Source organism: Cyprinodon variegatus, unplaced genomic scaffold (genome assembly GCF_000732505.1).
Source record: "Cyprinodon variegatus isolate N-32 unplaced genomic scaffold, C_variegatus-1.0 Scaffold337, whole genome shotgun sequence".
NCBI classification, from domain to species: domain Eukaryota; kingdom Metazoa; phylum Chordata; class Actinopteri; order Cyprinodontiformes; family Cyprinodontidae; genus Cyprinodon; species Cyprinodon variegatus.
The window spans coordinates 504176-519696 of NW_015150790.1; the positions used below are offsets into that span (position 1 = coordinate 504176).

Genomic DNA, 15521 nt, shown 5'->3' on the forward strand with positions numbered 1-15521 from the left:
GGTTAAACTTGGAACGCATAGGATAGATGGAGAGCTTACAGCGGATAGGTCAAGAAATTAGCATGTGGCAACCAGAGGGGATGTAAAGCTGAAATTGTGGTCTGGAGAGGTGAATAGCAGAGCTGAGAGAAAGTGGTGAGAAAGAGAGGAAGCGAGTCGAGCGCTACACATCTCCCTGTCCTTGTAAAGTGCTGCGTGCTGTCGGAGCAGCAGCCAAGAATGTGTCAGCCCAGCCGTCTCACGCTGCCTAATGGGCTCTTAAACGCTGATATAAAGCTCGCTCGCTCTTTCACCCTCCCCTTTTCCCTCTCTTGCTCCTTCTTTTTCTGCCTCCGCCACTTGCTCTCATTACCTCTCGTTCTCACCCTGTCCCTCACTCTGTCACTCACTTGTCCTCTGCCTTGCTCTCTGTTGCTCTATCAGCCTCTTGCTCTTTTTTTTTTGTCCTGTTGCTGTCTTTCTTCTCCTTTAATTACATCGTCCTCACCTCTTTAGCTCTTCATGCAGGTTGCTTCTTTACTAGAAACTTTTCCACATTACAACTCAGCACTTCTCTTTGTCTTTTTCTGTCCTCCTCCATCAGACTACATAACGCCTTCTACCCTCAAGATCCTTCGTTCCCTCTCACACTTTTACACGTCCTGTCAGCACCTCTCCACGGTTTGGCCAATGCCTTTGTTTTTGGCCTGGATAAAGAGTGGTGGAGTCTTCTAAGCCCAACTGGATTGCAGGTACGGAAACTGCACATTCTCTCACACACTTTTATAGCTTCATTAGGACCCTTTGTTGCTAGGGAACGCAGGATGTACACAGAAATGAGTCCCCAAAGAGGAAGTAGGTCTGGCTTAGTTTTAAACCCCTGGTAGCATATTCGTCACCCTCAAATCATTTCTCATTGCCATGTCCCTACCACACATTTCAGTTATTTTAGTGCGATTTAGCAAACACAAATCAGATACTTTTGGTGTGAATTGTGCTTATCCCCCTTTCCTCTATTACCCCTAAATCAAATCCGATGCAAGCAATTGCCCAGAGAAATCTCCTAATGTGTATACTTAAATGTCAGTCTCCAGCTGTTCTTAAGGTCTTAGAAGTTTATTTTACGACACGTCTAGGGGTGGCCAGATCATAACATCCTCTTCAGATCCCAAGTAGCCAACACACACAAAGTTGAACATTTTATAATGTTATTTATTTTAAAAAGAGTTATTTTTTGGAAAAAAATGTTACAACAAATGGAGTATATGACTTCAGGGAGAGATAATGCAGAAAACAACACATAAAAGGAAAGTATCTGAATATTAAACAACTTACCTAATTGAAAGTAAATAAACCAAGTGACAAAAAACGAAAACTAAGGAAACAGAAACGGCTGCTGCCTCCTACAAGCTATAGAACTTTACATGATGTTTAAACAGTGTAGCCAGTTGAGATGAGCTGAGGATGAATGCAGGAAGTCCACGTCAGCAGCTTTTATACCCAGCACATCCGGCAGGCCACCAATTGGACATCTCCGTTGTGGTCTAGGAACCAATCAGTGACGGGCACCTGCAAATTCACATTTACATAGGTTGATGACGCCAGTCGTAACATTTGTTTGAAAATATTAGTGAAAAAGCAACATCACGGGGAACAAGGAACCCAGTAGACTGGTTTATTTATAAAACAATATTCAATGCATTGTCTAGCAAAGCAGTGTTTATTATACAGTCTCAAAGTCGATATAGACTGGGACATGCCTTCATGTCAACCGTTATCCAGCCATCCACATGTACTGACGGACTAGGCTAGTCGAGCACTAATCAGAGAAGCAGACCAAAGGAGAACTCCACAGCTCAGGTGGGAGAATGTGTTGTCTGAAGCTATTAGCTTAGCATTCCACAAACCTAGCCACTTTGTTGGAGTGGAGAGTCCTGCAGTTAGCCAGAAATCATATAAGGAACACAGCACACATATGAAAGATTCTCTGTTCAAGCAATACCGAAATTATCCTTTTAGCATTCCTAACCCTAGTATAAAGGAAGGTGATCACCCTCACAGAGGAACGCTATGGTGGAAGCAGGGATTTTTTTCCTTCAGTAAGGTCAGTGAAGCTGGTCAAAGTTAATGACTAGATGGATGCATAATCCTAAATGAAAAGCTGCTAGAAACTGTAGAACTGGGAAGGAGTTTCAACTTTAGGGATCCTAAACATTTGATGAATTGATAAGTTACAATATGTTTTAGATCAAAGTAAACTGATTTGTTAGAATGGCCAATTCAAAAACTGGACCAAAATTTAGGTGAGAATCTATAGAGACCTGAAAGTTTATTTTTTATAAATTTCATCTTGCTTCTTACCTTGACTCAGCTTGAGCTATTTTGTAAAGATAAATAACAAAAACATTCCAGATGTATAAGGCTGAGTTACAAATATAATTGCAGTAAAATGAAGTGCATCATTGTAGTCTGACAAATAGTTTACAGTCAAAGTAACAGGTCTTTGTAACACACATGGTTCATGATGTTTTTTTTCTTTTTGTTTTTTTTTTATATTTGTTAAGTTTTCAAAGTGCAACATACAAAAATCACACACCCCGAGTATAAAGCATACATATATTTAAAAAATTACGCTCTAAGAAAAAAAAAATACTATTACCAATACAACAATAGTAATAATACAAAAAAAAAATCAATAACAGAGGGAAAGAGAAGAGAGAAAGGCAGGAAGAAAAAAAAATTAATTTAAAAAATGGAAACAAGCCAGATAAGTTATCTAAGTAACAGTTACACTGCACTGTTATTTGTCATGTTTAAAAGACAAAAAGGAAAAAAAGCCCATAACTTATTTAAATCAGAATAAACTTATTTTTATAATAATAGACATAAACTGATCCCAGAAAACCAAGCAGACTTGAGTTATTCCCTGGAATGCCAGCTTTTTACTGGTGTTTAAATGGTATTTCAGCAATGACCATGAAGTAGTGATGCTGAACTCGGGATGTTTTTACCCCTTGAGGCAGAGTTATAGTTGTACTTTGGTGTCTCTTGCAGGACTTTGCTGATGGCGTGGGCCTGAACAAGCACTGTTGGCCTTTATACTGATTGTAGGTTGTTCTCCAGACAGAAGGCAGTACACTATATAACCCTCTTTCTTACAAAGCTTTAGATTTATGAGTAAAAAACAATCATCAGAAAAAGTCTTTTTAGCTTCTTTCTGTTGTTTTACTTGTCTGTTAGTTCCCCCCTTCATTTATTGAACAAGTGATTGATTTGTGTGTTAAATGACTGCATGTCGTTTGTTCTGAATGAGCATTGGACACGCGTTCCACCCAGTCACAATGATTCGAAGGTACATGACCTTGTGCTAGTTTTGATACCCCAAATACATCAAGTATAAACCTGGTTTCATACTAATCTGAGTAATTAAAGAAATAGACTTCTTCCAATATCAAGTCTTTGACCAATCCCTCAATCAGTGTAGTGTAGATAGTTGGATAGTGCATTACATCTCTTTAATTTTACATGGGTTAAATTGGGATTGCCATTATGTCATGATGTACGTGCTTTTCTTGAGTAAAAAATATCTTAAAACTTAGAAGATATTCTTAGCTTTTTTTTGTCTCTAGAGATATATCCATCAGGAGAGACACAACTACAATCTTCAATGAACGATGATCTTGCTCCAGATAATTTAATATACAATACTTTACAGAAGTGCTATGCTAATGCTAGCATGTCTATTCTATGTTTTTATATCTTTCTTTGATCATTTGACCTGTGACATTATTCTAGTGTAGTTTTAAGTAAAAAAATCTTTTGTAAAACATGTTCCTGGTTTAGGCTTATTGCTTTGTTTTCAAACTCAGAACATTTGAAAACTAGCATCCCAGCTGATCTTTGTAACTTCTTTTCCAGTACATAGCTTTCTTTCCCTTGTGCATGGGGAAAAATGGCTACGCCTCTTTAAAAATAGAAAAACTCAGCTGACATAATTACAGCAAGTAGACAACTATTAGAAAAAACATTCATTTTTTTCCCTATAAAAACCTTTGCAAACTGTGAAGTGATAATATGATTAAGGTATCCTGGGGGTATTAAAAATGTGCCACAATATTTCTTCTGTAATGCAAACTAAACTGCTACAGTCGGCCAATAAGTTAAGATGTTTTAGAATTGCTTTTATCAAAGTAGACACTACCTCGTGTTAACTCTTCTTCTCCTCCCATTGTTGCAAATAACCCTTTTATTTTTTAGTTCGATAAGGAGTTTTAAAATTCTCTTTAATGCCAAAGTGTGTAAATTACATGAGCCAACCAAACCTCTACTCTGTATATATAAAAATGTCAAAGGGATTTAGCTGGAAAGTGTGCAGCCTGTCCAAGATGAGGAGGATGATGTGCAAGCTAAATGCCAGCGTGAAGCAACGGAGTCTAATCAGATGTGATGAAATTTGAGTGGCAGTAGCACAATGGAAGAAAAAGCTGTTATTTATGGAGATCACAGCGGTAAAACAACGCCCTTCCTATGCTACAAGCACATCTGTGGAACAGGTTTAAACAGATGGAAAAACTGGAGCTTGACCCGCACAGGCCAATAAAATGGTTGGCTGCTTTTTACCTAAACCAGTCGTCTCAAACTCCAGTCCCTGCAGACCGGAGTCCTAGAGCTTTTACATCTAAAGTTTAACCCACACATCTAAATCAAATGGCTATAGCCCGGTCCAGACAAAGCTGGGTTTCAGTGTGTATGACAAGCATCTTGTTCGCCAGCGATCTCATTTTCAAGAAGCAGCCGCAAACTTTTACCACCATTAACCATATATGCATATGGCATGGTATTAACACACATGTGCCAGCACAATCAACAACGTTATCGGAGGCCAATGCTGCCGTTCTGTCTTAGAATCTCATGTTTTAGACACTATTGACTTTATCGTGGACTTTATACCTAATAGTTGTTGCTTCTCTGTCATCTGTCCCCAAAAAACACCTTTTTGTCTTTTCTCTGCATTTATTCTTTACATTCTACTTCTTCCTTCCTTATTTTACCGTCTTTACCTGTTTGCCGCACTGGTCTGCCACCTACTGGCATGGCATAATTATTACAACACCTATTACAGATTTCTGTGCATGGACTTAAAATCTACTGCTATTGAGCCAATATTATTCAGGTGTGTTGAAGCAGACAAGCATCCTAAAGTTGCAGAACACTGGAGGACTGGAGTTTCAGATCCCTTACCTAAACCAGGCTGCACAGGTGTTTTTGTTTGTAATCTTACGGGGGGCATATGTCTTTTACTGGCTGGCTGAGGGGGAGAGGCAGAGTACAACCCCAGCAGATTGCCAGTCTATAACGGGCATTGTTAGTTTTTACCTTTACCAAATGGGCCTTATGCTACAATCTATTTTTCTGTAGAATTTGAAGGTCAGTTATTTGAAGCAGATTCAATGTGCAACTGCATGTAGTCAGAGCAGGTTTTCTTTTAAGGGTTCCAAGAGGCTCATCTCTGCAGATATATGGGCACACAGACGATACGATTAAAAGACTTTATTAATTTATATATTTATTTTCTTCAGATATATGCCTGAATTGCTGGGGCATATTCCACATTTTTGCCTTTGCAGACACAACAAAGCTAAATTGCACGTGTCGTCTTTTCAACCTTGGCGAGATTCTAAACGGTGCTTCACACAGCGCCACTCGTTCATTCATTCACACGCTGATTCACACTTCTTATTCTGTTCATGCCGTGCTTTTCTCTTTCTCCCACTCTTTATCTTACTCACACATAAAAACATGCATCACATCAATGAGCGCATTGTGAGAAATGTGGAGTTCAGTGTCTAACACAAGGTCTCTAAAGCACGGGGTGGGGGAGGATATTTAACACACTGGAGGAGACCCAGTCTGTGTGTGCGAGTGGGCTAAGCAGGTTTCAATTAAGTTTTTTTATTTCTGCTCCTTTTTTGATGCAGTGTTATTACTGAAAATTTAAATTCTAGCTCCTCCAAGCACATGTGCCATACTTCAAAATCTTAATTTGACCTAGGTGTAACGAGATTAATGTTGCAATGTGTACTTATCTAATCTTGTTCATTTAACATGTCTGCAGGTTTCACTCAGTCCTGCAGGTCATTTCCCACCTATTAATTACAGATTGCAATGTATTTATCTCTGTAATTACTTCCATTGTACGTGTGTCTGATTGGTCATTTGAATATTGTTACTTTAAACGGCATTTTTCTTAACTGCCTCAGTTTACATATATGCAAACTATGAAAATAGGTAGTGGATACTCAAAACCAGAATAACCAAAAGTCTTACCTGGAAAAAATAACATAAAGGTTTCCTCATGTATTATTTCACTTGTTGGTAAATCCCACTGTACTATACTTCGTAGTGAAAACCTGGAACTCTGATATGAACTTTGATCCATGACCTCAACTGCTTGCTAATGAGGTCCTTTTAGAAAAAAGAAAAAAACAAAACAAAAAAAAATGTTTTTGTGCAGATGAGATATGTTTCTATGTCAAATCTAAACCTTTATCACAATGCACAGTGAGGAGAAATGATTTTTTTTTTGTATAAAAAATTGATTTAAACACTAAATAGGCCTGCTGACTTTATGAAAATTGTAGGTAAAATGCAAAGAAACCAGTAACTGCACCAGCATTTGCAATTCGTTAAACCAAACAAATTAAAAACAAATTAACAATTTGAAGTGGAAATATGGGTTAAAGAAAGGCATGCACATTAAATGGGGATTAATATTAATGTGAATCACTTTTCTGATAAGTAATACCGGGCTGACTTTAATAACTTGTTCATGTGGTATATTTTTGAGAAGGTGACGGCGATAGATATGAAGTGCATGATTTAGGGTTTTACTGTATTAAAGAAGCAATGGGAGAGCCAGAGGGATACTTTTATTACCAACATTAAAAAGATAGAGAAATGTCATTGGTTCTACGTAATTTTTATGTTAGAGAACAATATTGACTAACAATATAATTATTATGCATTCCCGATCACAGACTGTTACTCTTTTTAAACCCATTCATAATGTGGAATCATAGTAATTGAAATTAAAAAGCAACTAAAACTTATTATAATAAAATATTGTGTGGAACTTTTTGATAGGTGTGTCTCCAGTTAAATTTGATTTAACAAAAACATAATTTTAGGAAAGAAAAATCTCATGGAGGTGGCAGTGTAAATGTGTAAAAGTGTTTTTCTAAGTAGAGAACAACAATCGTTCAGTTTGGTATATAGAGAATTTCCTTATTACATATTTTATAAAATGCCTGAACTGACAATTTGTATATTTTTCTTCCTTTTTTAAGGCTTAATGAGAGCAGTGGGTGTTAGGCTGCCCTGCAAGGCTTTAAACCTGGGTTTGAATGGTGACAAAGCCATATTCAAGCACATATCAAGGTGCTCATTTGGAGCCTGGGTCGATATTTATTTTTGATTATGTTCATGGTGGAGAATCCTGCTTCACAACGGTATGTTGAGCCAAACATGCAGAATGTGCAGGGTCATCTTTGAGAACGACATTTCACTTTTCTGTCACCAGATCACTGCAGTTCTTCCAGCAGTCCACGCTTTCTTTCACTTTTTTTTATCTTCTTCTCCTTTTTTCCCATCGCCCGGCTTGCCACAGGTTTTCCTGCTGTGTCTAAAAGTAGCCAGCAGCAGCAACCCAGACTGACACAGCTCTTTGGCTAATTTGTATTGTGTGTAGCCTGGTCCTGCATGCTCCAGGGGTCTTTACCACACAAACGGGAGAAGCAGCCTAAGTGAAATTAGACACTGCCGTCGGACAACATGCGGTAATTTAGAAATGTTTTAAATCAGGTTGGGTCTGGATTAGTAAGCAGGTGGGTCCAGATCTGGACCGTGGTCTGCAAAGCCGTGAGCTCTGGTCTAAGCAATGCCTGGACTGAAATCTGATTGAGTTGCTGTGGAGGGATACCAACTTACCCATTTATACCCGATTAAACATATCTGTAACGTTGGTGAAAATTTCACCACAGGGATATCAAAGACTAAATGACAATTATTTTAACACCCAGCAATGCAAACAGCATTTCTCCTTTTCGCTGAGGTTACATCTGTTTGATTTTGAAATGTATTTGATATAATCGAAAACAGAATAATCTGCAAGGGACCGTATATGATGGTGCAGAATCTGTTCTGCCTCCAAAGGCTCTCATTGACACAAAATTGTATTGAAACCTTTTTTTTTTTTTACCTGCTTTCCAAAAGGTTAATAGGACCAAATGTGACATGTTGGTGCTGGTAAGATTAAGAGATGTAGATTTGTTGTACCAGATATTATCCTTAGAGGGTTTATTGTAAGAATTGGACAACTTTTTCCATGTTTGGGTCATAAAAAATAAAAAGATATTTTATCCTTTAAATGGAGTCAGATTTACTAGTTTAACTAACCATCTGCTTGCATGCATGTAGTTTCATATTATTTATTTATATAAACACAGCAACCTATGAAAATATTTTTTAAGCATTCATTTCTGATACACAAATATCACAGATACGATTTTGTAGAATCGGCTTGAACCTGTTATATGTAAAACCCAACCATTACGGCACCAAATGAAAGATCGGGGTTCATCAGGGATTACAGTTCCTCTTGGGACTGACAGCACTGATTCTGACAGCAGTCCATCCAGCTCTTGTCAAGACATTTCAGCCATTAGTGGGACTTAATGGTGGTTTTAGCCTAATAGGGAGGATCACTAAAGTCGCTGAGAGGATTAATGTCTCCCTTAGAGTTTCTTCACTAGATTTTTCCATTTGTGGTGAACAGTTTGACCGACGTTTTCTCAGTGTAGTTATGTCGATTGCGTACTTAAGAGGCCATAACTTGAGTTGCTAATATCCCTGCTAGTATGCCTGAGAATACATTTTTAAACCTCTAAATTGTGTTTATCTTAAAGCAGTCTGCTTTTAGGTCTTTGAGGGTCACATGTTGCTGCAACAGATCCATGCATGCTGTAGGTGACAGACCATTTGACTGAAAGCCTTCATTGTTTTTTTTTTTTGCTCATACATGCTTGAATTTCTGTCACACATCTCAGGTTTTTGACTGTGCATCTACTAGGCAGGCTTCTATTGTCAGCTGAAGGAAATGGCACACAGCGCCATTTAACCTTGGCTGGGTTCTACAAAGTGCTTCACTGCGTGATTTTCATTCATCCATTTACACTCTCCTTCCCACAGTGCCTCTTCTTTGGATTGTGCCAGGCTTTTTTCCCCTCTCTCTCGCACACTGATGAACATGTCTTGAAAAATTTAGAGTTCAGTGTCCGTCCAAGGTCGCGTCGAGAGGCAGGGGTCTGAACGAACAGCACACCCTAAAAACATTGTTCTCTGCTCTACAACCCATGTAGAGCGTAACAACAAAACCTCTGCATTGAGGCAGTTTTTGCAGCCATTATTAGTGTTGACCAGTCTTAACTTTAGACTCGTTAAGACCCCAAAGATTTGGTCTGGCTAATGAGCTTTTGGAGGCTTAACCACTTAATGTTGGAAAAACAGAACATTTTTCAAAGGCATTCTTGCTGTTATTTTTGATCAAGCTTATTGTTGATTCCTACTTTGAATAACTTTTTCTAATTCGAAGGAAGGATTAGAGGCGATATCGAAGAACTGATGACTGTTTTGGATGCTATTAATTCCCTATAGACATGTAAAAGCTCACCAATAACTGCAAACTAAAGCAATTGTTGGGTTATTGATATTGATCTGTTAGCTTGTAGGGCTGTCCTCAATACATTTTATTGAAGTGTTCTTTCTGACCGATGTTGACACACGCGTACACTAAGGTTAAAAAAAATAAGTACCTTACCCGTTTATCTAAAGATTTAGAAAAGGGAATTATGACATGTTTTACAAGTATGTTTATTTGAACATTTGTAATTAATTAGTTGAAACATAATTGCTGTTTAAGGAATGTCCCACAGAAGCAGACTCTGTAAAAATCTTCCTTGCTTGAATGGGACTGTATTCATAGCAGTTCCAATTGACACAGTGGATGTCACTTGAGCTCAAACCTGCCTGTATTCAGCAACTTATAGCAGAAGAAGACTCTGTCGGTAATTAGGATTCTAATAGACATCTAACCACAAAGTTTGACCTTACAAGTTATGCTTGTCGATGTTTTTACACCTTTGTTCTCTTTTGGCTTTCCACATTTGTTTGACGGTACTTTTTCATTAGATAGCTCAACTTTAATCAGAATGAAAGGAGAACATTTGGGAACAAAACATCTAGGGTCTCCTTACAGATTTTTGTTGCATGTTTTTAGTTATAGAATACTAAACTTCAAGGTAGAAAAATGGAAAAGGCAAGAAAAAATTGGTTGCTGGTGAAGATTCTTAGTCATTCAGGTCATAGTTATTCCAAAAAAGTAAAAAAAAAAAAAAAACATTGAGTTTGAAGCTTTACATAGTAGCCCCATTATATATAGCAGGCTAACAAGGAACTCAACCGATTCCCTATTCCTAAGGGTCGGACCCTTTCTTCTAGTTCAATTTGCATGTTTTCTAAGCCGAAACTAGTTTTTGGGCTCTATATGAAGCTTCGAACTCAATGCTAATTCTGACATTTTGATTTAAAAAAGCTTCTTGGATGAGAAGTGAAACGTCTTCAAACTTGGAAACAAAGTGGATTGTTTTTTAACTTTTTTGGAAAGAATATGGGTTAATCCTCCCAATACCAATAGTATCACAGCATTTCAACATTTCCTGATATTGTGTACCCTAATTTAGCTCTATCTGCCTTATCTTTAACTGTGGCAGGCTTCTTTGTCAACATATTGCAACCACCTTCTCATACTAAGGATGTTTTTTTAAAGGACACTTTTCATTCTAAAATTTACTTAAATGCAACATTGTAAGAAATAGTTACTTTCAAGATACAGCGAGCAGAAACAAAAGCAGTTAATTAATAAAAAAGGTAGATAAACTGCTTAAACAAAAAACTAAAGAAAGAAATGCAGACAGGAAAAACATAACTGGAGTATCTAGAATATCTAGCAGATATATTAGTGCAAAAGGTCCAAGTATTTTTGCAAACCTACCATGAATTTCTGAATTTCTAGTGTGTAGATGACCCATGTAGTAATGCGGAAAGCTGCAGTGCTCTACCAGAGCTCAACTGTGAACAAATTGTTTCTCAGTCTGCTGCTTCGGCAGCTGATGCGCTGCGGCTTCCTGCCTTAGAGGAGGGGAACAAACATTGTGTTTGCCGGTTAGGTGGAGCCTTCCATGATACTGAAAGCCCCTCAGGGTGCTCTCTTAATTTTCCTTCACACGTATCGCTTTGCATGTAATCCAAAATGTAAAAATTGTGGCCACATTGCACCTTTATTCTTGCCGCTCTTTCCTGAAGGCCAAACTTGTGGAGAGCAGGACTAATTGCTCTCCAACTTACTCCTCATGTTGCTGCTTGTTCACTTAGGTTTCCCAAAACACCTCTGAAACCTTCAGAGAACAGCTGTATTTGTACCGTCATTAAGTTACACAAAGGCAGACTTTACCTGCTATCTATGTTATATAGGATATATCTAAAGGCATTCTTTCTTTCTTCCATTCGTCCCCGGGGACCCCAAGATGGCAGCCCACTGCTCCCCAAATGGAACGGTTAAATGCAGATTTAAATTTCTCCAATGTGAGATCAATAAAGTCCTATTATTATTATTTAGTTGCATTGCTTTGGATGTTTACCTTTTATTTAACAAATTTTCTAACCGTTCTTGAACCTAAAATATTTCTGTTGGTCTGTCATATCTACCTCATATAAAATATATTGAGTTTTGTGGCCATACAGTGGCAGAATATGCAAAAGGTAGAGTGGTGCGAACATTTTTTTAAGGCATTGCATGCATGATGTAGCAATTAAAATTTCTTAAAAAGGAAGGAAGTGAGCTCCTTCAACTGGATGCTCATGGTTGCTTTATGGTTTCTTATCTCTGTCAGCTGGTTAAATGAGGAAAAAAAATTAAACCATTCATACGTGACCATTATTAATACAAATGAGTGCAGCCTATGTGTTATAGGTTATTCTATGTGTCGCTCTTATATTAGGTTACTGACTCAGAGGCCACGACAGGTGCATTTGCAAAGCTGTGAAACACCACCGCAGAATCTAGATTCTTTTTTTCTTTTAATGTGCTGCAAGATTTGAATCAGATAAAACAGAAAAATGTAACGTCCAGATTCCATTAGGTTTAATGCAAGTATTTCATTACGGAGGGAGTCGAGGTTGAATTAATAACTATATGTTGGTCATAATCAGGTGGACCGTAAATTTTATTTGTCACAAAGTTCCGATGACAATAAAGACCTGATCACTAGATTTCCTGGATATCAAGGGGCTAAGTCTTTACAGATGTTAACTGCTGTCTGCCTGGGTGGCAAATGTATTAACGGCCTATAAGTCAGTCATTTTTGCTATAATCCTTTTTAGGAATGCTGAATACGAGAAGCTCTAATACTTGTAATTTTACCTTAACCAACGTTTTAATTGCTCTCATGCTTGAAAACGATCCCCTCAAATAATTGGTACCATGTGTGGCAGCTGTTCGTCTGAGATAATTGCTGCATCTAATACCGAAATCTACTTTTCCTGAGCAAAATTACCAATGTAGGACCTCATTTCCTGCCTAACATTGAAAAATCCAGCTTTTAGGAAAACATAATGAAGCGAAACTTATCAGAATTATAATATGCCTGCATTTGGACCCTGAACATCATCGGTTGCATTTCAATAAACACCCCAATCAATAGAGTTCTCCACACATTTGTCTCAATCTGCAAACATTGACTGTATCTGCAGCTATGAGCTCAAGCTGATATTGAACAAGCAAAAAAAAGAAGAAGAAAAATCATCCGTGGTTGTGGTTTACTTGTGCGCAAACACACACTCACACATGCATGCAAACACACATCATGCATATTGCCACCTCCCTTGGTTTCAGCGACCACGCTGATAACAGGTCACGAGCTCAGCGTGGAAGAGTGGAATGTGCGGTGTGACCTTCAACCCAAATGTCAGTGTTGCGCTGTGGTGAGTGGGGTGAACGAGACAGAGAGACAGAGCAGCGAAATTGAATCTCAATGTGTTCGTAAATCACGGGAAAAGCGCTGTTTGTGTGTGTCAGGGAGAAAGAGAGGGAGGCGAGGAAGAAGACGACAGGGAGAGACGGAGGGAGGGAGGGAGAGGGGAGAGACAGGCGGCGTGTGTGTTCGTGCGCTATCGTGACTAACAGCCGGTTGTTATTCATCTTGGCATGCGGCTCCCAGCAGCCCCCACACATCAGGTGTGAGATTGGCGGGGGAGAGGAGGGGTAAGGGAGAGGAGCGGGTGCTGATGGGGTGACAGCGTCAAAACATTCCTCTCTCTCTCAAAGCGCAGAATCTGTGCTTTCCTCCTCCTAACCCAGACTCCTCCTGTTCAAGTACTCTCTCCCTTTAAAATGTTGCTTGCCTGCTTTTCTGTATTTCTTTTTCCTTTCTTCCCTTGAAGGTGTCTTTGTACACAACTCACGCTCCATATGTATGTTTTGATAGACCTGGTGGCTGCAATCTTTTGTCATTTTCATATTGATGCCAAAGTGAATAAGTTCCTTCTCCTCTGAGTGAGTTTAGAAACCAATATATATAAGATTTGGGATGTCCCTGCTTTATTATTTTGATTGATTCACAGATTCAACAAATAAATTGCAGCCTTGTTAAAGGGTTTGTGTCCATTAAATGACAATAACATGTAACAATAAATTCCTCAAATAAATGCTTACATTTTTTTATGTTTTTCAGTTTTTTTATTGGCTTATAGAACAAATACTCCTCGACCCTTGGAGATCATTGTCCAATCTACAAAAATTCATCCCAACATGATGGTGAGGTGAAAGAACCTACAAAAAAGGGGGTCAGGGTTGAAGTACTTCTGTTGTTCCTTCGATCCATCTCTCTGTATTGTATTTATGAATATGTGAATTCTCGTTGTAGATGCACGTTCACAAACCAACAAAAATCTGTCTCGTCCTGCTTCCACCATCCAATACCAGCCCAAAGCAGGTCAGCCAATCACAGTGATCTATTACACTTTAAGGCGGGACGTGCAACTGAGACGAAAGTAAGAGCTGCTGAGCCAACAACAGAACCAAAATGAACTTTGTACAGCAGAAAGACGTACGCATCACTGCTGCTATCATATCTGTTTTGTCAATACAGCAAGAGCATAAAAGCGTAATTTCTTGGTTTTTCAAACAGCAGCTGTTTGGCTAAACCCAGATTTTAGTAGGCAGGCACCAGGTTTTGCTTCGCCCAACCAGCTTTGAGAGTTCTGTTGAATGGCCCTCCTTCCCTGAATTTGATTGGAGGTGTCTTAAGGGCTGGTTATACTCCCCGCAGCCGTGTATTGCAGTGAGGTTGTCGCAGATATTTTAGATTATGCCCAATACTGAAGCGTGGTCTGCGCTATGTTATTCCATGCCACAACGCAAGAGGGACACAGAGGAACTAGCTGTGGAAAAAGGGTCCCAGTGTTCTTGCTCACCTAGCTCTTCTAGCTGGTCCAACTTCACGACTCGTTTTCTGCTATTTCGGTCATGCAAACAAAATAAGGCTGTAAGGTACCAAACAGGAAATACGCATAGAGTAGAACGGATGTAGATTTGATTTTCAAATACTTCTCTGTTAACGTAGGCTCAGCCACAGGCCACTGTGGGTATAAGGAGTTGGAGTTATGAGAACTGCAAGCATTGATCAACAGTATTTTTCAGGTGAGCATTTGGTTACCTATTAGCTATCAGAGCTTTTAATTTTTGGTATATAGACCACATCCCCTCTTAACCCTCTCTGCTCATCGCAACAATTGGCCTTTCCCCTCAATGTCTCTTTTCATGGCCTTCTTCGGCTGTATTTTTCAAACTATTTTCTGGAGGCATGATTACGCTTTGTTGTTTCTACTGGTGTTAGCTTCAAATGTTATAACTCAATAATTAGACAAAGTCTTCTCAAAGTAGGTTCAAATTGTTAACTTTTTGTAAAAATTTGATAAAGTGAGTGACAAAATGAGAATGAGGAAGCATTACTTTTTTTTTGGAAGGAAATAAAAAGCTAAATTGTACGCACACGCCAAAGTCTAGCTCACTATCATAGCAGCATGTAGCTACATATCTCTGTACTGTAGAAAATCATTTGTAAAAGCAGCGTCTTACAGCTTTTGTTCCTCTTCTAGTTTATTTTTGACAACAACTTTAAAAAGAAGTATAACTAAATAGTAGGGATGCACGATATAATCGGCCCCCTATCGGTATCGGCCTGTATCGGCCTTAAAACTGAATATCGGACATCGGCCACCCCACCGATATTTAACCCGATATTTGATCAGCTTCTGAGTTTCTAAAGTCTAAAAAAAAAAAATACTACCGGTACTTCTTCTTCTCCTTCCTCAAAAACTTATTTTTTACAGACTTAAAAACTAAAGACGAGGGAAAAAATCTTGATACA

General features: G+C 38.6%; 1 protein-coding gene across 2 annotated transcripts in view; it reads left to right on the forward strand.

Moving 5' to 3' along the window:
- Window positions 1–15521, forward strand: part of LOC107091445 (cyclic AMP receptor-like protein A) — a 90734-nt gene that overhangs the window by 61976 nt on the left and 13237 nt on the right. Inside the window, exon 12 of one of the 2 annotated variants that reach the window (XM_015385371.1) lies at window positions 584–731. The exons of the other annotated variant lie outside the window; for it this stretch is intronic. Within the exon in view, the coding sequence (XP_015240857.1) occupies window positions 584–731 (148 nt within the window). The remainder of the gene's footprint in view (window positions 1–583; window positions 732–15521) is intronic. 2 annotated transcript variants of the gene reach the window in all.